Below are 26,129 nucleotides of genomic sequence, written 5' to 3' on the forward strand. Positions count from 1 at the left end.
TGTGCATACACCAAGGACATTTGTTGCAATTTCACTTTTCCTTAACCAGTACCTAGGTAGATTGTCAGCGGGTACGTGAACCTTTATGTATGTTCCATCTAAGGCCCCCAAACAGTTCTAATAGAGAACAACAAAAATATTTTAGAGAAAACACTAAGTCTGATTTTAATAAGTTATTGAGCTACATGTGCATCCTAAACTGAGTGATTAGACTGTACCTTGAACCATTTCCACCAATTATCGGTTGAGTTCTCGGGAATGGGCTCTGGTTTTTTAAATAGCAGGGTACGCAATCTTAACATGGCGTTCAAGATTAAGTAAAAATTGTAGCTTACCGTCTTAGTGGATCTACGCATTTGACGTTTTATGACTTTGGTCTTTTGGTTATGGACAAGGATGTGAAGAAAAGTCCCAACTAATTCTTCTACGAATGAATGACAAGTTGATTTTAAGTTGCCATGTATAGTAAGTAAATTACATAATTTGTCAAATAGAGCCCTGTTCATCCTATAGCTCTCAAAACACAATCACTTAGATGCAGACTCATTGGAATATGATATACCAGCCCTACGTCTACCCCATATATTAAGTACATTAGCCACCCAAGAAGGACGAGCATGGTGTACATGGTTTCCAACATGTCCAAATGGAAGACTAAAAGGGCAACCAAGTGCATCTTTTGCCTGACTGTTAAACGAGCCATAGCTATTTCACATAATTCATGGATAATAAGTTATTCAAAATTTAAAACATAGCCACGAGCACATGCCAAATACCCATAAATTTATAACAACTAAAAACATCATTTCCAATAATAATAATAAGAAGTTATTCAAGCTTGGAAACATGGCCACATGTCGAATACCCATAAATTTATACCAACACACACCATCATCTCACCATACTAAACCCACCCCAACCGTGCAACCAAAAATCTACGTCAAAGCCCCCTAAAATACTCTAAAGAAAAGCAATATCGCCCAAAGCACAAGTAACCCAGACATGCCAAAGCTCCAACCACAATGTTATCCAAATAATTACCGAATGCACACAAAATTCCAACAGTAAATCAATTTCAACATTTCATTACCTTGCCAAGACAATTGACCATATATACATAGTATTTCAGCCACCATTACATGTACAGATCAACCACAAATGCAACCATAAACATATGAAATTCCCGCCACCATTGCAACCATAACAGTAACCCAAAATGCAGTTCATACACACAATTTCAACCCTATGACACATAAAAAAGAACACACCCAGCCAAACCTTAAATAGAAAAAACAAAGGAACCCTAACTCCAACGCAACAAATCACAACATTAAACCCTAAACCCTACTGCCATTTCGAACAATTTTCATGTAATTTAAGCATCAAATCGATTATTCCACAACAATATTGCCCTCTCTAAAGCGAAACAAACCAACCCTCTCAATTTAATAATCTTCCTACACCATAAAGAGGCAACGAACTTACCAAAAATTGCGATTGGAGTGTTGTTAGGAGCAAATAGATGGTGACGAAGACCCGACATTGCTGTGGCAGAGATGGTGGACCAACGGCAGAGGCAAAATGGAGGCGTTAGGGTTTCAAATTGCAATCCAAACAAATCACGCAACATACAAAGGAAAGAGGGCAAAAGACTTACCAAAAATGGCAATCGGACTAACGAACTAGCGAACGAGATTGACAAGAAGAAGACTCCAACGGCGGTGAAGAAGTTTTAGCATAGAAGGAAATTGTTGCTGTACAGTTTTGATTTTTTTTTCTTTTTATACTGTAGTTTCAATGAAGCTCAAGGGCATATTGGTCACAATATGCAAATATGTGAGGATAGTATGGGTACACCAATCTTCGTGGCATTTTTGAAAAAATGATAAAAATCAGGGCAATTTCGTCCGAAAAATGAAAACATCGAGGACAAATACGTCTGTTTGTGCAAATTGGCTATTTTGTAATTAGTAAAAAAAACCAAAGGATATTTTTGTCCGCATAATCCACTGTTTAGGGGCAAGATTGGACAGAAATTATAATTATTGGAGGAATGTTTTAATAACAGCACCCCCCAAGTAATATTATTCCTGGCAATTTACCCCCTTTTGGCACTGTCTGTCATCTTATTTTCTGGTAATGTTTTTGTACAAAACTACCAAACACTGTTATCTACTCAATTAAACAAATATTACTCCCATTAAAACATTTCAACTGATCCAAACGGCCCCTAAAAGTTACTGGGTACAAGCCTATTGTCTTTAATTTAGTTTTGATGTTTAAGACAACAATAGTTGGTCACATCCGTTAATGAATTTTTATGCTCTTTTTTTAAAAAATAAATAAATAAATTACATCTCAATTCAACTTTTTAATTTTTACTTCTGATTATGAACTACAAAAATTTATGCTAATTTTTGACTGGGATGGTCAAAATCCCATGTAATCATCGATTATAAAGTTTTGTTTTGTCAAAGAAGAGGATGAAACCTTTGACCAACTTCCAAGGTTAAATAGCTCATTAGAGTGTGGTGATTCTATCAGATTATGATAGATCGACGCACGTCAATTCTAATTAGATCAATTGTGATGTCGAAATACGTCAAAAATTTGGTTTGGTTTTTTGTTTTGATCATTCTATATTTCTACCAATATTTCTAGATTTGTATTTATCCCTTCTAAAATTAATTTCTGCGTCTATCTCTACTTTCAAGTTTCAGTACACCTATATTTAGTTAGTTGTTTTTTGATGATCAGTTATTTGATTGATTTAAGTTGTTAATTATAGTAAATTTAGGTTTAATTACATGCATATGTTAATATTCCATAATTATGTCCATGGTTAATTCATTAGAACTACCTCTTGAACACAAATGAAGAGAGAATATTTATGATCAATATATAACAAAATAGTGCATGTTTATTGTTATAGAATGGGAAATACTAGTTCCCATAAATTATATAATAGAACATAAGCCATTAGCCATGGCTTAATTTGGTTCTTGACCTGCAGGTGCTCCTCCTTGGGCTGGTATTGTTACAGGTTTTGTAGGTGTTGTAGGAGGTAACGGCAGTGGTGGTGACGGCGGTAACGATGGCTTCTTCCCCATAATTGGTCTTTGGTGTCTTGCCAACCCTAGTTGCTGATTTTGCTATTAGATGTAAATGGTATCCACCCCTTGACTTCCAACGAAGTAAACCACACCAAATTGAAAAATGTGGAAAGTTTTATGATCAGATTCTAAACTCAAATAGCAAGATAAATTTCTTTCCCGATGATCTCTTGTTCTTTAAAAAATAAAAAAACTTTAGATAAAAGTTTGAGGAATTTATTAAAAGATAAAATTTACTAATTTTAATTTTTTGTAAAAGGTCAAAAAAAAAATAAAAAAAAATAGCAAACTCTTTACTTGAAATAATTTAGGTTTAAATTTAAAAAAATCGGGTCATTCGCATATGAGAATTTAGGGAGTGGTTTATAACCAAGCTTTCTGCAGTGACAACAATGTTAATTCTATAATGATATTTGGGGTTAAGTCATATTAATTGTATTATTATATTTGAGTTTAAATCATGGTGTAATCTAGGGTTTTCTAATTGTTTTTGTGTAACACATCAACAAACTAGTGGATCATCCCTATTAAACATTTGTGTACTTCTTTTTCGTTAATTTTGACAGAACAGAGATAAAATAGCAGCCTAAAATATAAGATTGATCAATAAATAAAATGACTTGTTTACTCTTTCTCTGGATAAACCCTACCGCTTCTTCTTTACCCCCATTCACCGACTCTCACAACACACAACCACCGCAAACCAACAAACCGTCGTCTGCCCTTCCCCTTTCCGCCAAGCCCAACCACCCCATGGCCCCTTACCCCTTCCTTCCCAGCGCCTCTACCTTCTGGCAAATCCCCAGGTAAGCATGTTTAATAGTTTGATCTACATTAAAAATGAAGTACAGGTAAGCATGTATAGTTCAGATGATAACATAATGCCAAAGTCTTTATGATGAGGTTGATCAATAGTTCTATTATTGTCTGTTTCAGCAAAGTTTGACAGAAAACAGGGGAATGGAAACAGAGGAGCTCTATTTTGCTTTGTTTATTCTCTGATTTGATTCATAAATATGGTTGTAGGACATATGAAAACTCACTGTTTTCATTTACACTTCTAAATGTTCCTTTTAATTCTTGAAACCAAAATATGATATATGTTTACATCACTCAAAAAACTTTTTGCAATTTTAGAACCTTGCTCATTCTTTATTGTTCTAAGATGAAAACACTGTACTTCATATACTAATGTCTAACATCATCATTAAGAAGATTTAACAATAGAGTTTTAAAAGCATTTTTTTGCACTGCATAAGTAACTTGAGATTGTTGTTATAATGGTGTATCAATGAGTTTACTTCGGAATCTCATTTTTTTCATTATAATTTTGGTTCCAAACTCAAAGATGTCGTCATTCACATATTAATTTGTATTTTCTATGGAGCAAGAGAAGCACGAACTTTGGGTTGAATATGAGATTAAACATCAATTTGATTTTTGTAATTGCCATCTTAATAAGTTGATACAAGTTCTTGCTCTGTTTTTACTTGAAGCTTTTTCGTTACATTTTTGCTTGTGTTTCTTGATTTTAGAGTTGAGTGTTTAGATGAATATGGAATGGAGGATACTCAGAGAGGTCTCTCCAAGAGGATAGAAACCTTTACTTAAGAATGGAGATGGGAAATATTTGGAGTCCCAATTAGAAGGTCTTTTGTATCAGATCATATCCATTTCGTCACATCTATGTTTTAAGCTTTTATTGAAAACCTAGGCTTTTAATATAAAGCTTCGAATTCCCTCTTCTTTATCCTTTTATTATGTACTCAAAATGGTAATTTAATAGACTCGACAAATTTAAAGAAATAAACAACCACTTTTGTAAATGTTTTGGAAAGAAGATTCAATAAAGCACAAGAACATAGAAATTAACAAACTGCATATTGTACCGTCTTGTTTGCCCAAAGTGTTTGGCAACTTGGAGAAATTGGAATACATAAAACAAATCCAACAAGAACAACGACATGGCAAATGTGTAAACAGAAGTCGCTCCACCTTCAACCAAACATGAAAATAATATTAAGTTGCTAGAAAAAAATTCCCTCTTCACCTGGAGGAAATGGAGCCGTGATGCATCACAAACTATTAAAAGGAATGACCTCAATCTTCTTTGGAGCTCTGCACATTCTGTAATCACAAAGCATATCTCATTGAATTAAGAAAATAAAAGAAAACATGAATTCAACCAATTCAATTCATCAAACTTTAGAAGTGCATGAGGTATTTTTGTAAGTCAATAATATACCATATTTTTCAACCAATGTTGTACGGTGGAATTAAGGTTGCCTTCCCAACATTCTTCTACTTCATCCTCTCCTCCTGTCCACTGTAGTCTTTCTAGCTCTGGTGTGCTTATGACTCCATGACAAAAAGTCTCCATCTTCAAGCATTGTCTGACAATTACTTTTTTCAAGGATGGGAATTCAAGAGTATAATCCCCACAACAAAAGCTTTTAAGGCTGGACAAACAGTCCAGTTCCAAATAGTTTAATCTGTTGAAAACAATTGGATCTTGCAGTACTTCATCTCCCATACGTGTTATAATTTCCCCCATCATTTTGCAATCAGATACATTCATTCTTGTAAGTTGATCCAGAGTTTTAGCTTTTAAAGGGGTCAGTAAATATCTCAATCCATCACACTTTGAAACTTGCAAAGTCTCCAAATTCTGGAAAGACACTGATGATGACCATGAATTTTCTAAACTGCCACATCCAGATACTCTCAAAGTCTTCAGATTTTGACAAGCATTGCTAGGCTGAGAATTTCCTCTCCATAGATGCAACAACCTGGGCATTTCACATAACTCCAGTTCTTCCAACCTAGGGAATGCATCCTGGGAAATCAGACAATCACAAAAAAGTGATGAAACCAAAAAGAAGGGATAATTAGTATAATAGAGATATATAGGGACTTACTTTTATCGATATCGATAATGATAATGATGGCACAATTTTCCAATAAGAAAAATTTCTTCAATTACAAATAATACTATACATTTCAAGTAAAATTCATGCATTGCTAATAACATTATCTTTTAAGAGATGAAATAAAATTAGGAAAATCGTTAGAATGTCTTTACTTGAGTTGTTGACATGATTTATTTGAGTATCGGGGCTCATACCTTGCAAACCAAGAACAGTGGTTGTTGATTTTCTCCATAAGTCCCTTGGATGCTCAAAAATTCTGAAGCAAATATCTCCACGTTATCACATCCATATACCTTCATCACTTCTAAAATTGGCCATTCAGAAATATGTACTTTTGGGTATAAACTTTTGAGACTCGGTAGCATCTGTAGAGATAGCAAGGCAAAGTTAGAGAACACAAACGTAGGGACTGCTTCCTTCTTGTCAACAATTTCCTCCACCTCACTAGACCTTTCCTCAAGCACTTCAAATATCTCTTCAACTGAATCACAATTTTCTACTATCAACGTCTCTAGTTTCTGGTGACTCCCAAACATGTTAGATGGAAAAACACTTACAAGTCTTTTACAAAATCGTACAAACACACGATTTAATTTGCAGAAGGAATCCAAAGAGATCTGATCGTCCCATATTTTAACCAACTCATCAGCATAACTAATTTGCAATCTCTCCAAACTAGGGAATCTTACCTGAAGATTTCAAAGTAAATTAGATATGATGTCAAATAAGAACATATATTTAGTTGAATCTAGATAAAAACATAGGAAAGAAAAAAAATTGATAACAAAAGATTTAGTATCACCTTTTTATCGAAAAGAGAATGCATTTGAGTAAAGTTCTCTTTTGCATTCGTTTCTTCATGTTCTTTGCTTGATAATGTCATGTCACCAAATATAGAACTGGAGATGAATGTTTGAACACCAGGGCAATTGTCAATCCACAATCTGAATAAGGATGGCATTACAACAAAATTTGAAGTGGAGTTGCTGAATGTTGTGAGTTTTGGAAGATCTCTAAGCTTCAGCTCGTATAATTTAGGAAACAGCATCGTACTTGATCTCTCTTCATCTTCATCTATTATTCTTACCATGAACTTACTGTTAGATATCTGAAGCTCCTTCAGTCTGAAAATACTTTTGACCATTGAAGATGGGAATAAATATTTTAAATGATCAAAGCCATCGATGACCAATATTGTTAAATTTTGGAAGCAAGAAAATGCTTCCAAGCTGGGTAATACAACCTACATGCATATAAAATGTTTGTTTTAGAAACAAAAACTTCATTTTGTTTATAAAATATGTAAATTTCTTTGATAAAACTCATCATCATGTAAAAAGAATTGAAACAGACTTACCTTTATAGTGAAAAGAGATGCAAGATGGATACTAAACTCTTTTATATGTGTCTTCTCACAGTCCTTGATGATAATTGTTTCCAAGGGAGGACATTCCAAAATATCGCTTCCCAAATAGAAGCTTGTCAAGTTAGGCAATGACTCAAGCCTAACAGTGTTTAATTGAGGGATTACAATTTTATCACTCACTGCATCCTTTTGCACTTCCTTTTTGATGATTTCTTCTAGCAAAGCACAATTTTTCACTTCTATCTCTTGGAGTTGATCAAGACACAACAGTATAGATGGTGTAAATACATATCTCAAGCTGTTGCAATTGTCAATTTTCAATGATTTCAATTTCTTTGAGCCCAAAATTTCTTGACGATTTTCCTCCAATGCAAGTCCATTAGCATTTAGCCTTTCCAAATCAAATACTTGTTCTAATGACTCACAACTTCTTACATCCAACATTTCCAGATTTTTGAAGTGGCATAACACATTGGATGGAATAGCACTTGACATATCTGAAAACTTATCCACCACTAATGACTTTACATTCCAAAATAAGTCGATTGGTATTTGACCATTCCATATTTTTTCTTTCATGTTCGGGAATTGAGAGAGTGTCAAATGTTCAAAGTCACGGAAACCAACCTGTGAAACCCAAAATTTTGGATTAATTAAAACATTGTACTATTGGGATTTTTATTTTTGAGGGGCCAAAACATAAACAAGTACCTAAAGCAGTAAAGCTTAAGAATAATAATTCATTGAAGATTGATAATGATGTTTTAACTCCTAATCAACAATTTTCACATTCCTGTAAGAAATATTTCTTCCCCAAATTACTAATATAAAACCTTTTATGTGGATGGTCTTCAACGTGTAGTTTAAGAATTTTGTTAATGTCATTAAAAGTATAAAAGAAAAAGGAGTATATCAACATATCTTTGAACAAAAAGATTTAACTAAAAAAAAAAAAACGTATTTCTATTAGTACATAAATGTGACAAAACTTTTGAATTTTTATAGTTTTAATTAGTGCGTTCATTAATAAACCACCCAAAACTTAGACATGACTAAATACTATGGAATGATTTGTAATCTAGGGCTGCTCCTTACTAGACAAGAAGCAAAGAAAATAGGCAATACTTGAATATATAATAAGAAAAAAAAAAGTACTGAGTTAAAATCATCACCATATATCCATGAATATATAAGATTTATTGATAGTGATGACAGGAAAGGGAAATAGAAAAATTTTGTGAATAAGTGAGTACCATGTGTTTAAACATTTGTTGGATAGTGGAGTTGAGGTCCTCCTTCCAAAAATATGCTGGGTCATCCTCTCTCGTCAATTGTACTCTCTTTAGTAAAGGTGTGTTTAAGACTCCCTGGGAGAAGATCTTTAATTTTGGGCATTGACTCACAATAACTTGCTCCAAACAAGGGAATTTGAAGGAATAATTGGTTGAGCAGAAGAATGTGAGGCTTGATAAACAGTAAAGCTCCAAAACTTTCAATTGGCCAAAAACAACCTCCTCTTCTCTGTCTCCCTCATTGGTTATTACCTCTGTCACTAACTTGCAATCTCTTATTTTCATTGTTGTGAGATTGACAAGAGCTTTGGCTGCTGTGCATGCAAATACGTTGACTAGTCCATCGCAACTCCAAGCTTCCAGAGTTGTAAGATTTTTGAAAGACATTGCGGATGGCATCAAAATTTTCAAACAATGGCATCTATCTACTTGTAGAGTTTGAAGATTTTGAAGAAATGTGTCCCCTCGTAAATCTTGTTTCCATATATGTTCTTGTTCATAGGGGAATAGCACTTTGGAACTATTAAGACTAAAACAAAGTGATTCCAAACAATTTAACCTTTGAAGGAAACAGGACAGAGAAGCAACAAATTCATCATCAAAGTAACACAGCACAAGTCGTTTAAGTTTGCCAAAGGTCTCAGCTAGATCACTATGGAGGAATGTCAATATGAAGTCATGTGCATCTAAACCCAATTCCTTCAAATTCGGTATGACCTGAAAATTAATGAGTAAACAAATAAGTAGGTGTTGGCGTTCACTCATCTACAAGTTCATCGGTATACACAGAAAAATGCATCAATTTTTTCATATATATGGTACACGTGTCACAAGTTATACGCTAAAGAAGCAGTCAATATCATTAATTAGTAGTACATCTAATTATATGCAAGTAGAACCATATATAACCAGATTTTTAAGTTGGAAATAATGTAAATGGAAACGTACAAGGCAAAAGGTCTTGTCTACTTTCATGAGCCAAATTTCAATGCAGGATGGATATTACCAATAAAATTTCTCTGGTTGATTATGTTATTATATATTTCTAATAAATAAATAAATAAATAAAATCTTACAACATCAATATGTACTTTAAACAAGAATTACATAAATGAACAACAATTTTTAATCAACAAAATGAATAATATCTCACAATTGAAACATTCAACTGATTGTTATACATCAACTTGATGGAGTTAAAGAGAAAAACAAATTTATCATGACCAAGCAAAAGAAAAAGTGATTCTTAGTTTATTTTCATTTGCAACAGAAACATTAATGTCCTTATGAATTGGAAACTAAAGTTGACTGACGCTTAGTTTAACTCTTAATTTTCATTTGGGGTACTGTATCATACTAAAAAGTGCAAAACCAAATAAAGGTATTTATGTTATACTACCTAAATGGAAAATTGGCAATCCCACAGTATTTGTGCACATACATAATCAGAATAAGCGATGATCAAATTAATTTGAATAATCTTAAACATGTTGTATTTTTTAGTGAGTATGGAAGAAACTGAAATCATAATACCTTTTCTAACAGAAAAATGGCAGGTTGGCTTTCCCCATCATCTTTCCTTTGGAAGCTAGGAAATTCTGAAGCATATATTTTTATCTTCTTGCAACCATACACAGCCAAACCATTTAGCATCGGCCACTCTATTGTATGGAGCCTTGGGTNTTGAAATCATACCTTTTCTAACAGAAAAATGGCAGGTTGGCTTTTCCCATCGTCTTTCTTTTGGAAGCTAGGAAATTCTGAAGCATATATTTTTATCTTCTTGCACCCATACACAGCCACAAGTTTTAGCATCGGGCACTCTATTGTATGGAACCCTGGGTAGAAACATTTGAGTTCTGGTAAATTTTCGAGACTAAAGTTTGTTAATTGTGGAAACAAAAATCTAGGGGCCCCGTTAACTTCCTCCTCAGAAACGATTTTCTCCAACCCACAGGAGACTAAGCAAAGGTCATTAAGTTGCACAAGACTAGTAGCTATAGTAACTGGAAAGAGACTTTTCATACTCCAACAATTCTCAACAATCAATCTCTCTAGATTGTGAAAGGTGAGAAGTCCGTGAGAATTAGATGGAACAATAGTCTTTAACTTTTCACAGAATTTGACTCTCACTTCTTTTAGTTTGCAAAAGGATTCCACATGGAGTTGTTGGTTATGCCATATCAATTGCAAGTTATCCAAGTGTAATAGTACCATCACCTCCAAGCTTGGAAAAACAACCTGCAGCGAACAATCCATGATGTCAATATTTTTGTATAAAAGACCTGTAATCTTACGATGAGAAAGATTTCCAAATATTGTGTAAGGTTGATCTGCTCTCAAAATCGAGAAAAACGTTTTGAAAGTAATAAGCAACATAATTTTTTAGTACAAAGATAAATCACCTTTTCATCAAAAAGAGGGTTTATATCAATAAAGTAGTTCTCCAAGTTCAGTTCTTCTTCAGGTTCTTCTCTCACAGTGCCTGGATAAAAAGATTTGCAGAAGAATGTCTTCAAATTAGAGCAATCATCAATATGAATTTCATTTAAAGACGGGAATTCGATTGAATTCCCGATGCCAAAAGTCACAAGTTTTGGCAGAACTTCAAGTTTCAAGTAGAATAGTTTAGGAAAGCTCATATCAATTATCCTTTCTTCTCCTTCTTCCCCTTTTGAGTCGATTATTACTTCCATTGACTTACAATTGCCTATCACAAGTTTATGGAGTTGGTTAAGACTTTTGACCATAGAAGATGTAAACAAAAATTTCAAGCCATTACACTCCTCCACGGTTAAGCTTTTTAAGCATTGACTATAAGAAGACATTGCCAAAGGTTGATCAAGCCATGTATTCTCAATATTAATTGAGCACAATTTCAAGTTCTCCAATCTTGGAAAGACGACCTGTGGAAATAAACCTTGTTTGTAAATATAACTTATAGACTAATAAGAAAACTCCTTTTTACATCAAAATAAAATAAAAGATGAAAAATACAAAACATACCCTCAGGTCAAAACCAATCTTTATGAATTGTGGTAGACGTTGTAGTGTTAGAGAACACAATTGATTGAACTCAATCATATCATCTGTTTCAATTTCATCACCATGGTCTTTACTTTCTTCACCAAAAATCTCTTTTAGGTTCTTACAATCAATCACTTCCATTTCTTGTAGCTGAGTAAGGTTTTTTGTCACGAAGGATGCAAAGAGATACTCCAATCTATCACATTTTTCTATTTTCAGTATCCTTAATTTGCTGAAAGACCCCACATTGAGTTTGCCGTGACTTATCTTCTCCAAATTAATCAAATTACGAAGGACCAAGGACTCCAACTGGGGAAACGCAAGTTTGCCAGAAAATGAGTTAACAATATACAAAAGCTCAAGACCATCTTGTACAAGCAGACGCTTTAAATGTGGAAAACCATCCTCATGTAGTTCATAAAGAACATTTCTTACACCATTCATTTCATCCAGGTACAGATCTTCAACTCTCTTCAACAAAGTTCGAACCCCTTGCCCTAGATAATTATTAGCATTGATCNAAAAATGGCAGGTTGGCTTTCCCCATCATCTTTCCTTTGGAAGCTAGGAAATTCTGAAGCATATATTTTTATCTTCTTGCAACCATACACAGCCACAAATTTTAGGATTGGCCACTCTATTGTATGGAACCCTGGGTAGAAACATTTGAGTTCTGGTAAATTATAGAGGCGGAAGTTTGTTAATTGTGGAAAAAAAAATCTAGGGGCCCCGTTAACTTCCTTCTCAGAAACAATTTTCTCCAACCCACAGGAGACTAAACAAAGGTCATTAAGTTGCACGAGACCAGTAGCTATAGTAACCGGAAAGACACTTCTCATACTCCAACAATTTTCCACGGTTAGCTCTTTCAGATTGTGAAAGGTGAGAAGTCCGTGCGAATTAGATGGAACAATAGTCTTTAACTTTTCACAGAATTTGACTCTCACTTTTTTTAGTTTGCAAAAGGATTCCACATGGAGTTGTTGGCTGTTCCATATCAATTGCAAGTTATCCAAGTGTAATAGTACCATCACCTCCAAGCTTGGGAAAGCAACCTGTAGCAAACAATCCATGATGTCAATATTTTTGTATAAAACACCCACAATCTTACGATGAGAAAGATGTCCAAATATTATGTAAGGTTGATTTGCTCTCAAAATCGAAAAAACGTTTTGAAAGCAATAGGCAACATAATTTTTTAGTATAAAGATAAATCACCTTTTCATCAAAAAGAGGGTTTATATCAATAAAGTAGTTCTCCAAGTTCAACTCTTCTTTAGGTTCTTCTCTCACCGTGCCTGGATAAAAAGATTTGCAGAAGAATGTCTTCAAATTAGAGCAACCATCAATATGAAGTTCATTTAAAGACGGGAATTCGATTGAATTCCCGATGCCAAAAGTCACAAGTTTTGGCAGAACTTCAAGCTTCAGGTAGAATAGTTTCGGAAAACTCATATCAATTATCCTTTCTTCTCCTTCTTCCTTTTTTGAGTCAATTATTACTTCCATTGACTTACAGTTGCCTATCACAAGTTTATGGAGTTGGTTAAGACTTTTGACCATGGAGGATGAAAACAAAAATTTCAAGCCATTACACTCCTCCACGGTTAAGCTTTTTAAGCATTGACTATAAGAAGACATTGCCAAAGGTTGATCAAGCCAAGTATTCTCAATATTAATTGAGCACAATTTCAAATTCTCCAATCTTGGAAAGACAACCTGTAGAAAAAAACCTTGTAAATAAAAATAACTTATAAACTAATAAGAAAACTCATTTTTAAATCAAAAAAAAATAAAAGATGAAAAATACAAAACATACCCTCAAGTCAAAACCAATCTTTATGAAATGTGGTAGAAGTTGTAGTGTTAGAGAACACAATTGATTGAACTCAATCATATCATCTGTTTCAATTTCATCACCATAGTCTTTACTTTCTTCACCAAAAATCTCTTATAGGTTCTTACAATCAATCACTTCCATTTCTTGTAGCTGAGTAAGGTTTTTTGACACGAAGGATGCAAAGAGATACTACAATCTATCACATTTTTCTATTTTCAGTATCCTTAATTTGCTGAAAGACACAACATTGAATTAGCCATGACATATCTTCTCCAAATTAATCAAATAACGAAGGACCAAGGACTCCAACTAGGGAAACGCAAGTTTGCCAGAAAATGAGTTAACAATATACAAAAGCTCAAGACCATCTTGTACAAGCAGACGCTTTAAATGTGGAAAACCATCCTCATGTAGTTCATAAAGAACATTTCTTACACCATTCATTTCATCCAGGTACAGATCTTCAACTCTCTTCAACAAAGTTCGAACCCCTTGCCCTAGATAATTATTAGCATTGATCTTGAGTTTTAACGTTCTTGAAGTTGAAATGTCATATTTATAGGACCAGTTCCATTTGTCTCCTATAAGTATTTTATAACTATTCAACTTCTTAAAGAACATGTCTTGTGGCATAACCCGGCCATCCGGAATGTGAAGATGTAAAGCTCTTAGGTTAGACAACCGCTTCAACTCACCAAGACTAGCATTCCTTCTTCGTCCTTGACTACTGGCTCCATCAGCCTCCCATTGAACAAAGTTATTGCCCATATATAGTTCTTCTAACCGTGACAAGCTTGAAATGACATTTGGAGCAATTACTTTAAGCTTTAAACAATAGCTCAAATCTAATAACTTTAAGTGCGTCAACTGTCCAATCTCACTGGGCAACTGTTCTATGTCAGAGTCCACAAAGCTAAGAATCTCCAATGTATTTAGCTCTCCAATTATTGCTATATCTCCTAGCATGCAGCTATCCAAACACAATGTTCGAATGTTCTTTAGGCAACGAAGAGTTGGAGGTAATGACAAGAAATGTATTCCAGTCAAATCTAAAACTTTGATTTCTTTCATCCCTTCAAAAAAGACATCTGGGATTTGAAGAGATCTGTTTCTACTGACTAGACAAAAGAACATGAGTTCCGGACAGTCCAACCTTCTAGGAAGCTCATAAGAAATATCTGTATAAACCAAAGATATAGCGGTTGATTTTTTGGATATTTTCTTCTCCAGACTAGTGGCATTTTGAATATTAAACATAAACTTTGAGGAAGCAATAGATACAGCAACAGCATGAATGATGTTATGCATTTTAACTTCATCGTTACTGTCACCCTCCAACAACAAACATGAAGCTTTGAGATGATCTAATAACGAATGCAATCTATTCCGTCCTTCTTCCAATGTATCCACATTTTGAAACAAGCCCCAACCAATAGCATATTTCAGTAAGTCACCAATAAAAATATGAGTACTTTCAGCATGTAGACCACAAAGTAGAAATAGTGATTGTGCTTCCTCATTTTTCAAAAAATTGTAACTCAGTTCTATGGTAGAGTACAAAGTATCCTCCATACCTGGAGTGCATCTTGGGTTAGACTTTTTGAGCTGAGACAGAGCATCTTTCCAAGTATAAAGACTCTCATTTCTTAGTGCATTTGCAATTGCTGAAATTGCCACTGGCAAACCTGCACATTTTTTTACAATCTCAGTTGCTATAGGTTGGAAGTCAGATTTTTCTGCCAAATCACCCACAATCTTCACAAACAAATTCCATGCGTCTTCATCAGATAAAGGAGGAACATGGATATTCTTCTGAGTGTTTATATCCTTGGATAATACGTCTCGTTTTCTAGAAGTTAATAATATTGTGCATCGCCTGGTCTTGTCATCATTTCTTTCTCTCCCAGCATCTCCGAAAGGAATTCCAATGGCATCAAAGTCAAGTTTTGTCCAAATATCATCTAATATTACAAGTAAATTCTCCTCCTTCTTTATCCTGTTATGTAGTAGACCAACTCTCTCGTATTCACCCTCCTGCCTAAGTTCTAGGCCTAAATCAAAAGCAATTTTTTCTTGAATTTTTTTGCGGTCTGGGGTTTGTGTCACCTCAGCCACGGCCACTGCATCAAATAACTTGTTTTCCTTGGCCAGTGAAGCTACTTTTTTTACTAGCGTGGTTTTGCCCACACCTCCCATCCCATACACCCCAATCATGTTAACATTAACATCCTTCAACGTGTCCATAATTTCCTGCAAAACTTGCATTCTAGAATCAAAGGCCTCGTAGCCTCTAACATACATGGATTCTGTCCTCTGTAGAGTAGGACGGTAGGAAACATGACTAAAGTTTCCTTTCCCCAAGAGATCCGCACCATCCATTGTGGCCTTCATTGCTTTTTTGCCAAGCCTGTAACGTTGAGTAAAATTAGGACATGACGCCAATTTAAAACAGCCGCCCTTGTTTGCTTTATCTTCATCCTCAAGGATAGATTTTGCTACATCTTCAGTGAACTTATGCACGTCACTCAGCCATGTTGTAACAAGTTCATAAATCTCTTCCCCTTGTCTCTCAGCAGACTCTACAGGTTTCTGCACCATTTGTCTTTTATTTCTGAGCTCTTGAACTTGTTTCTTGAGGTCGTTGATGTAATTCTGGTACTTGAACACATAAGAGATCTGCTGTTTAAGCAAACCATATATATCTGATGTGGCCTGTGATGCAATTTCAGAGGCAGCAGCCACAACTATTTCTTGAGCCATTGCCTATTTCTTGTGAGATATTTATGAATACTTGGAACGGTTGATAGGAAACAGAGAAAAAGAAACAGAGTTAATAAACAGAATCTGTCTTTCAGCAAACAGAGTTAATAAGCAAAAGTTGAGAATGATGATGGATACACTCTTTGTTTTTTTTATTAAATGACAGAGAATTGAAAGTTGTGGATAGAAGAATTAAAGCAAAGCTAATGAAATGACAAAAATTAATAATCTTGAAAGAATTAAAGAAAAAGATTATAACAGAGTATTATTATGATTATTATGAGCAGATAAGAAATTAATATTAATAAACAATAGAGTAATCTTTAATTAATTACATATTTAGAGATTCCAATACTCTTCTTAATAAAAGTGAAATCAAAGGTTAATTTATATAAATCTGGTGTTCTATAACAAAATCATCTCTGGAATTGAATCCCATTATTGATCCATGTGATAGATTTTCCGGGTTTGTATAAGTCCAATGGATTGTACTTAAACTTAAGTGGGATAGATAACTATGCAACAGTTGAATTGACTAATTAATCTTGTTTCTAGCCAGTGAAAGAGGCAGCAACACTAATTTTGGTACACCCACTAACAACTGCTAATAATCTTATAGTAAGCCACATATTTATGAATACTACTGGATATAAAGAAACAGAGTTAATAAGCAAAATACTTACAAGGAAAGCTCCGTAAACAGAATCTTGGCTTCAACCCAACAGATATCTGCTATCAGAATCAAAGAAGTTGAGAATGGTGCTGGACAGTATCTTTTTTTTTTTTTTTTTTTTTTTTTTTTTTTTTTTTTTTTTAAAGTAAATTTATGGGAAATGAATATAACTCTAATTAAATGACACGGAATTGAAAGTAAAAGCAGGAGTAAAGCAGAAGAAGTGAACTGAAGTAACAGAGTATAGATTAAAACAAAATATTTAAAGGGAAATGAAGTTTAAAACAAGTGCAGCTTAATGGCTTAATCTGAGAGTAAGAGCAAAGTATTCATGGAGTCGATTCAATGTTTGTTTCTCTTCTTTGTAAGCAATAATAAGCAACAAAGATTGATACAGGTTGGCCGGCAATGATAGACTGATAAAGACAAAAATGCCTCGTAGGAATGGATTTTGGAGAATTGTTGTTTATGAGGATTCAACGGTCGAGTAACTTTTCAGCTAATGCAGGATTACTTTAACACAATGAGTTTGATAGTATAATTATATACTTAAAATTTAAAAAGCCATTATATAACAACACAGAAAGTAGAAAAATCCGTTTGAAAACCAAAATTCCTCTTACCTGATGAAAGTTAAATGAAAGTTTGACAGAAAACAGGGGAATGGAAATAGAGAAGCTCTGTTTTGATTGTAGGAAATATAAAAACTCACTGTTATTGTTTACACTTCTTTGAATTCTTGAAAGCAAAAGAGGATATATATGTTTACATCACTGGAAAAACATTTTGCAAACGCATAATTCTAACAATCTTACAACTCATTCTTTGTTATAATAAGATGAACAACTCATTCTTTGCTCCATGAAAACGCAGGAAGATCAAGTTGAGTCTTAAAGAGTAATCACCAACACATGAAGAAACAACCAAGAAGAAGCAATGTGTATGATTCAACAACAGCAAGGAAGACCAAAACTTTAGTAATAGAAATGGACAAAATAGTTTAGAGAGAGAGAGAGAGAGAGCAATAATTGTGTATGAAAACAACTACCAATTGATGAAATAAAAAGTAAAGTAGATTCAATGAATAAACTGAAGTAAAAAATTTAATCAAAGAATCAAGTCTCAAGTTTAAAAAACAATACGAAAATTGTTTGCTCTGTTTTTAGATTCTTATAAGATGAAGTTTTTGTTTCTTGATTTCACAGTTCACTTTTTAGGTGAATGAGGAACCAAACTAAATACGAAGACAATATCAGTGAACATAGCAGAAACAATATGATCAGAATATTGACAGATTTCATAGTTAATTTGATTCTGAAATACTGGTTTTCAATATTTATCTTATGCTTATAACCACAATATATATTATTCCCTTTGAATAAGTTGGTTATAATCATGTCCTTACATTACTGTGATCTCAGTCAACCTAAGCTTGTTGATTGAGTTCATTGAGTTCATCCTTTTTTATTTGCAATCGTTCATGAGTGAGGCTTTCTTTGTATATGTGGTGGACATCATAGGTTTTTGTAGAGTTGGTGCACATGGAGTGTTCTCTTGAGCTCTTTTGTGACCTCCTCTACTACTATTTTTCTTTCTATCAATTTCAAGCTGAAAATAATTTATAATCATTCCATGGGCTATATGCAAATCTCTGGGATGTTTGCTAATGTTTTTGGTTTTGTTGTATTGGAAATTATATGCACTACCAGAAATTTGATATCTCCGATGGCAATGATTTATGATTATTATGTGCAGATGAGAAATTAATATTAATAAACAATATGGTAATCTTTAATTAATACTATAAACAGAAAAACAAAATTTGCAAGCATAAGAGAAGAGCCTCGTCAACTTATAAAAGAAAATAATAAATAAAATTCGGAGTGAAGAAATAGTAGTGTACCAGTTAAGGAGGAATGGACTCAATATCTTTTGAAGAATTAAGAGTTTTTGGATTGTTTTGGTGTGAGAAATGGATGACTTGGTTGTTAGAGATGAATTATGTGAGTCTCAGGAGAGGAGGAGCAGTAAAAGATATTAAGTGCCAAAATAAACGAAAAACAGAAAAGAAGGAGGTATATATGCTTTCTGCTTTATAGAAGGAAAAGAGAAACGGAGGAGGTATATATGCTTTCTGTAAACAAACTCCAAGAATTATCTGTAAAGGGATATGGTTGCTTCCAAGGAAGGAAAGGAAGACCAAAACTTTAATAATTCTTATACTCCAAAACTTTATCTTATGCTTGTATCCACAATATATATATTATTCCCTTTGAGGAAGTTGGTTATGATCATGTAAAGTATCACCAGAATTCTTATTTTTTAACATTTTGTATGAGATGGCCACACTTCCTTGGAGCCCTAATAGACGAAGAACCACAAAGCAAAATTTAAAGAACCAATCATGCATGTCCTTCCTCTTTAATGTGATCTCAATCAACCTAAGCTTGTTGATTGAGTTCATACTTTGTCATCTGCAATTTGTTCATGAGTGACGCCTAGTTAAACTTCAAGGTTAATGGCTTGTGTACTAATTTGGGATTTTCATAGTGCTGCCTTTTCGGTAGGCCATGTGTCGAGTTACAAATATATGTACTGCAAGGAGAATGCCATGTGCCAAGAATGGAGAGATTGTGGTGTTATGATGTGGTCAATATTTGTATATGTGGTGGACAACATAGATTTTTGTAGGAATTTAGAAACAGAGTTGGTGCAGACAGACTGTTTTCTTGAGCTCTGTTGTGGCCTCCTGGGAAAAAGGACTTTTGGTGTAGGAGTTTGTTTTTGCACTGCATAAGTTTGGGTCATATTGTTGTTATAATGCTGTATCAACGAGTTTTACATGACAATTCTTATTTCTTTTGTTATAACTTTGGTTCTAAACTGAAAGATGCTTTCATTGACATGGTATTTTATATATTTTTTAGCAAGAGAAGCCCTTGAATTCTGGGTTGAATATGTGAGAGTGAGACTGAACATCATCTTAATTTGAAGAATTAAACTAACCCTTTTGTTGAGTTACACTTCTAAATGTTCCTTTAAATTCTTTAAATCAGATATTGTATGTGCCTACTACACTTACATAATTCTTTAAATCAAATCTCACTTCTTGCATGTAAAAGATATTAAGCGTCAAAACAAACGGAAAAGAGAAAGGGAGGAGGTATATATGCTTTCTGCTTTATAAGTGGAAAATAGAAAGGGAGGAGGTATATATGTTTTCTACTTTATAAACGGAGAAGAGAAAGGAGGAGGTATATATGCTTTCTGCTTTCTGCTTTATAAACGGAGAAGAGAAAGCAAGGAGGTATATATGCTTTGTTTTTAGATTCTTATAATATGAAGATTTTGTTCCTTTTTTCTCACAGTTCACTTTTTAGGTGAATGTGGAACCAAGTACGCATAGCAGAAACAATATGATAAGAATATTTATAGATTTCTTTGTTGATTTGATTCTGATATGCTAGTTTTCAATATTCATCTTATGCTTGTATCCACAATATATATTATTCCCTTTGAATAAGTTGGTTAGAATCATGTAAAGTTATTTTTTAATATTATGTATAGTCAAAGAAAGCATCCCAATAAATACAATTTTATACACAAAATAATATAAATTTATCAAAAAGATTCATGAAAAAAAGGAATTGATGACTTTTCAGCTTAATTATGACAATGTATAATTATTTCATCAAATTAAAGAGTCAATATATTTGGTAGACAATGAGTAACAAATTAGCGAGAACAAGAAAATCCTATCCTTACTCTTTAATGTGATCCCAATCAACCTAAGCTCGTTGATTGAATTCATCATTTGTTATCTGCAATCTGTTTATCCTTTGTTATGATTCAAGTGCTTACTGTATTTTAAATGCTTGTATAGAATGAAGCTGTTGTTTGATTTTCCATATGTTTCTTGATTACCAGATAATTTACATTCTGGCACATCCTTATTGTGTTGTAATGATGTGGTCAATATTCATATATGTGGTGGACAATATAGGTTTTTGTAGGAATTAAGAAACAAAGTTGGTGCAGACAGAGTATTCTCTTGAGCTCTATTGTGGCCTCCTGGGAAAAAAGACTTTTGGTGTAAGAACATGTGTGCGGAAGTTAATCAAGAATCCCAAGTTCGAATAATTTATGTCCTACCTTAAGATTACAAATAATTAGCAATGTAGAAAAGTTAATAATAGAACAAGCACACAATCAATACAATAATATACGTGGTTCTGCCAAATTGCCTATAATAATATACGCGGTACGGCCAAATTGCCTTCGTGTATGACGAAAAACAAATGTTACAACATACTCTCACACCCCTCACAATAGTCCAATCACAAGTTTTTTAACCAAACTTAAGCCAAATTCAATCATAGAAATACTCATTGATTACACTTAATTAGATTTGTATTTAATATTTATCACTATTAAAACTAAAATAAAATGGGAATTATACATTCCACCAAAATTGCCAAAAATTTTACTATGAAAGTGCCCATAAACAGAATTATATAAAAATACAATAAAACTTATAAATATATGTAAATTATTCATGAATAAAACTTTTAAAATTAGAATATTTATCTGAGGATATCATTTTATTTATTTGAGAAGAAGATGATCAGTTTTATTTCTCTAATTTTTAGCTATTAGTGAAGTAAAAAATTAAATTAAACACTAATGTTATTTTATATACTTAAAAGAGAAATTTTATTCAAAGAAACCTGAGGAGAAAATTATATAAAACCCATTTTCTAACAAAATATCGGCAAAACAAAAATGTTAAAATATTTTCTTATTCTTAAGAGCCCAAATGGAGATTGGCCTAACCGAGTTCCGGCTTGTCCGGTCCGCCGCAGTCGGGAGATCGGAGTCCACCATCAGCCACCTTCAGTCTCAAAACGGGAGCCAAAATCTGCGTACTTGACGACCCTTCTTGTGAAGATTGCATAATCGTAATAACTTTAGTCTTTAGACCCCGCAACCAATAAAGATCATTATAATGTTAACAGAGAAGTAGTAGAAGAAGAAGAAGAAGAGTCATGGACGCGGAGCAAAGGGCACTGGTGAGAGTGTATGAGAGAATGGTGAAGGGCGAAGCCGGAGAGAAAAATGAACAAGCGGAAGAAGTGACGTGTAAGATGATAGTTGGAAGAGGGTTTGGTAAAGTTGTGGAAAAGATTGAGAGTAAGAGTGGAGGTGGTACTCAAGTTAGGGTTTTTGCCGAAGATCAAATACCGGGTTCGGGTTCTGATGAATTGGTTCAGGTGAAGTGGTTTAAAACTTTGTTCTAATAATGCTTCTTTGTTTTAGGCTACAGCGGACATGAAACGTTAGGAATTTTGTCACGGATTTGAATAAATATTGAAAAGGAAAAAAATTGGGGTTTGTCAGAAATCGAGAAATTTCGGTTGTTTTAGGAAGTGAAAAGATAATAGGATTGAATAATGGGTAGAGGAGTATGAAGGGATAGCAATTTAATGAAGCTAAGAAACTATAGTTTTCACCTAACTTGTGGAGTTATATGAACATTTCAATTTGTTACTTGTTAGTTTCAGCCATGTGTTAGGAGGAAGGTTTTATAGGAATTCCATATGTTGACAGAAGGTGGATGTTTGGATGGGTTTGAGGTGATTCTCAGCAACAATTGATGATAAATCCTTTACTTAGTTGATTCCTCGTATGGTAGAATGACCGCTAGTTATTGACTTCACAAGGAAAAAGAGAATCGTTAATTGGACTTGCTGCGTTGACATTTTTATGTCCGCTAGTTATTGACTTCACAAGGAAAAAGAGAATCGTTAATTGGACTTGCTGCGTTGACATTTTTATGTTTTGCATGATTTGTCATGTTACTTAATTCTATGTATTCGAATTTCCTAATGTTATTATTCTAGCCGTTACAGTATAGTTATGTGGACATCTGGTTTTGCAGATAACAGGAAGCTTTTCAGCTGTAAAGAAAACACTTTTGTCTGTTTCGAGTTGTGCTCAAGATAGAGCTAGAGTAGATGCGGCCAACACTAATGTAACAAAACCTCCAGGGATGCTGCACCATGGAAATCCTATGCCCACGTCAGTGGAGCCATTTCATCAGAGAGGTTATGGTCCTGGTTTTCATTCAAGGGGTTATTCTTCTGGTCTAGGGCCTGAGAGTCTTGGAGCACACAACAGGATGTATTTTGAAGAGGATGTTGTCTTTAAGCTGTTGTGCCATCTTGACAAAGTTGGCAGTTTGACAGGGAAAGGTGATTAATAGTTCGGACTTTTCAAAATGAAACTGGTGCATCAATCAAGATTGCAGATATTGTGCCCAATTCAGATGAGAGGGTGGTTTTGATATCTGCACGAAGGCATGGGAACTTAACAGTCTCTGAATTTTACTCCTTCAGTACTCTGTGGAGAGCTGCAATGTTCTTTTATTTTTGCTAACTAGGGAGCTTTTTGTGTTTGATTACTAATGCAAAAACTTTTGGAACTTTGGGCTGAATTTCTGGTAAATTAATGGGAATTTTGTCATGGTCAGAATATTAAGCCATCAATCAAGTCTTCAAAACCTTTCGTGCATGATATGTTTCTTTGTTGTCCTCTAGTTATGACTTTGTTCATTGGTTTAGTTTTTGAGGAGCTAGGACGTTATTGTACTCTCATTTGGTGGTTTATGGATTATTTTTGGTGGGTGTGACTGGGAGTTGTGGATCTAATCTGTCATCCAACATATCACACTTAGATTTCCAATGTAGGCAGTCCAGATGATGTTATACCAAACTTAGATTTCTTTGAGCAACAAAAACTTTTCATATAAAATCATGTCATCACTGTTGAAATTTTAAATGATTGAAATACGTAATAATATTTCATTTTGAATCTAAAGTATCATTTTGTGTTCCTTAATTTTTCTGTATGGTTTCACCTGTTGCAGAATTCCGAGCTGAGACGCTCTCCTGCTCAGGATGCTGTTATGCGTGTGGCATTCTAGAATTGCTGAGATTGGATTTGAACCTGGTAATGTGTGGCATTCTAGAATTGCTGAGATTGGATTTGAACCTGGTAATGCTGTTGTTGCTCGGCTTCTTGTACACTCACAGCAGATTGGTTGTCAATTTGTTGGGTAGAGGAGGCTACATCATTTCTGAGATGAGGAGAGCTACTGGTGCTAGTATACATGTATTTCCAAGGGAACAAGCTCCAAAATGTGGTGCTCGTAATGATGAAGTTGTTCAGGTGATTAATTTTTGTGAGCATCATTCTGCTAGCTGTTTAGTTATTAATTTTCAAGTCTTTAATAGTTGTGCTTTACCTTTTTCCTTCATCGGGTTACATGAATACTCTACCACCACATAATTTAAGCTACTGGTTTTCCTTTTCTTTTGATCATATTGGATTGCTAGAGTTACGTAAATGAAATATTGTTATGACCATTTTTGGTGAACTAGCTTGTACCCTCATAGATTTGTGATTGTTTAGCTTTTTCCCCTGGTTTATAGCATTTGCTGGCTGAAGTGAATGTGAATAATCCTGGATAACAGTCTCATTTTTCTGTAACAGTGCTGCAGTGATATGGCTGAATAAATAAATTCAGATTCTTAATTCTTCATTTACACTTTCGTAAACGAACATCTATTTGACAGTGTAGCAGTATGCCTTACTTGTTTCGGGGGTGGGTTGGGTGGGGATGGGTGGAAGGGAAATCATAGTTAAGTATCATGCTTGTATGTTGAACAAAACAGTATTATAATTCTTTTGAGAGATTCATAAAGTTACTTGTAATATTTTCTGTAATCTTATGGTTTATGAACAAAATGTGAATCTTTCATCCATTGATCCAATTAAGACCGACTTTGCTGTCCTATTATCCGAAGAAGCTCTGTTAGGATAATTAAGGATTGTGCTTTCTGGCAGGTTATTGGCAGCTTCCATTCAGTGCTGGATGCTTAACAGAGGTTGTTGATTTAGGTGAGTTTCTGGGAAGCTTTGAAATTGTGAAGCTAATATCTCCACTTTCTCACATCCTATTAATATCAACTCTTTTAAAACTGGCCATTCTGAAGTATGTGTTCCTCCATATAAACCTTTTAGATTTGGTAGCATGTATAGTCAGACTGGTTAGTTTGGAAAACACAAGCCTAGGGACTGCGTCCTCCTTGGCAACAATTTCCTCCACCATGCAAGAGCTTTTCTCATGCACTTAGAATCACAATTCATTATCATCAGATTTTCCAGTTTTTGGTGTATCCAAGGCATATTGAATGGGAAAACATTTACAAGTTTTTGACAAGAAAATACGGCAAACATGTTCAATTTACAAAAGAAATCCAAAGAGACACGATCATCCCATATTTTTTTCCAATTCATACATGCCTTCAAACTCTTGAGTCTTACCTGAAAATTTCAATCATACTTTCAATAATAACTAATAAACAAAAGAAATAAATAAGATAATACAAATCTATACAAGAGGCGTGAACAAATATGGAAAGAAATATAAAAAGCAAAAAGCAGAACGTTTCACCATTTTATCAAAGAGAGGTTGAAGGTTCTCTTTAGAGTTCATTTCCTTAGGTTCCTGGCTTGATGTCATCTCACCACATTCAGAATTGGAGATAAATGTTTCCATAATAGGACAATTCTTAATCCACACTTCCAGTGGAATTGTAGAATCTTCTGAGTCTTCAAAGATTAGCGAGACTTATCAAGTTTAGGAAATAGTATGTTATCTATCGTCTCTTCTTCTTCTTCTTCTTCTTCTTCTTCTATCAACTTACAATTCCATATCACAAGCAGGTCCAGTTGGAAAAGACCTTTGACCATAGATGATGAAAACAAGTAATTTAAATGATCACATCCATCAAAGATCAAGCTAAAAGATGCTGGTGGCAGTTTGAATAATACAATCTGCAAACAAATTTTTTGTTTTATGAACAGCACTATGTACTACGTATTCTTAAAAATTAATTTATATAGATATAGTTTAAAAAGGAAAATAAAAAAGAAAGAAAAGAGCAGAAGAAAAGCTCACAAGAGGCACCTTATAGGTTATAATATGATACTGGTTGAGATGTTGTGTGATTAAATTTTAGACACTCTACCTGAACCGTTTTTGTTAACCCAATGATGATGAGAGA

The 26,129-nt window shown here is 34.0% G+C and overlaps 2 protein-coding genes across 3 annotated transcripts in view; one reads left to right on the plus strand and one right to left on the minus strand.

Moving 5' to 3' along the window:
• Positions 1–5,213: 5,213 nt before the first annotated feature.
• LOC116129150 overlaps positions 5,214–26,129 on the minus strand; it is a 41,364-nt gene continuing 20,448 nt past the window's right edge. Inside the window, exons 6-9 of the mRNA XM_031414905.1 lie at positions 6,846–7,286; positions 6,238–6,732; positions 5,359–5,949; positions 5,214–5,240 (exon numbers count right to left, since the gene is read on the minus strand). Coding sequence (XP_031270765.1) covers positions 5,214–5,240; positions 5,359–5,949; positions 6,238–6,732; positions 6,846–7,286 — 1,554 coding nt within the window. The remainder of the gene's footprint in view (positions 5,241–5,358; positions 5,950–6,237; positions 6,733–6,845; positions 7,287–26,129) is intronic.
• On the plus strand, positions 21,792–24,013 carry LOC116129102. 2 transcript variants are annotated; one of them, XR_004127852.1, is made up of 3 exons: positions 21,792–22,271; positions 22,940–23,357; positions 23,927–24,013. XR_004127852.1 is itself a non-coding variant. In XM_031414855.1 (2 exons), the coding sequence occupies exons 1-2, from the start codon at positions 22,047–22,049 to the stop codon at positions 23,258–23,260; spliced, it is 546 nt and encodes a 181-aa protein (XP_031270715.1). In that variant the 5' UTR covers positions 21,792–22,046; the 3' UTR covers positions 23,261–23,546. The 2 variants fall into 2 exon arrangements, 1 of the variants encoding a protein (XP_031270715.1); XM_031414855.1 differs by lacking the exon at positions 23,927–24,013 and having other exon boundaries at positions 22,940–23,546.

The sequence above is a fragment of the Pistacia vera genome, unplaced genomic scaffold (genome assembly GCF_008641045.1).
Source record: "Pistacia vera cultivar Batoury unplaced genomic scaffold, PisVer_v2 Contig208, whole genome shotgun sequence".
NCBI lineage: Eukaryota > Viridiplantae > Streptophyta > Magnoliopsida > Sapindales > Anacardiaceae > Pistacia > Pistacia vera.

Coding starts and splice junctions, on each gene's coding strand:
- LOC116129102 (XM_031414855.1), top strand. CDS start 22,047: ATGGACGCGGAGCAAAGGGCACTGGTGAGAGTGTATGAGAGAATGGTG. Junction 22,272..22,939: donor GTTCTGATGAATTGGTTCAG/GTGAAGTGGTTT, acceptor CTGGTTTTGCAG/ATAACAGGAAGCTTTTCAGC.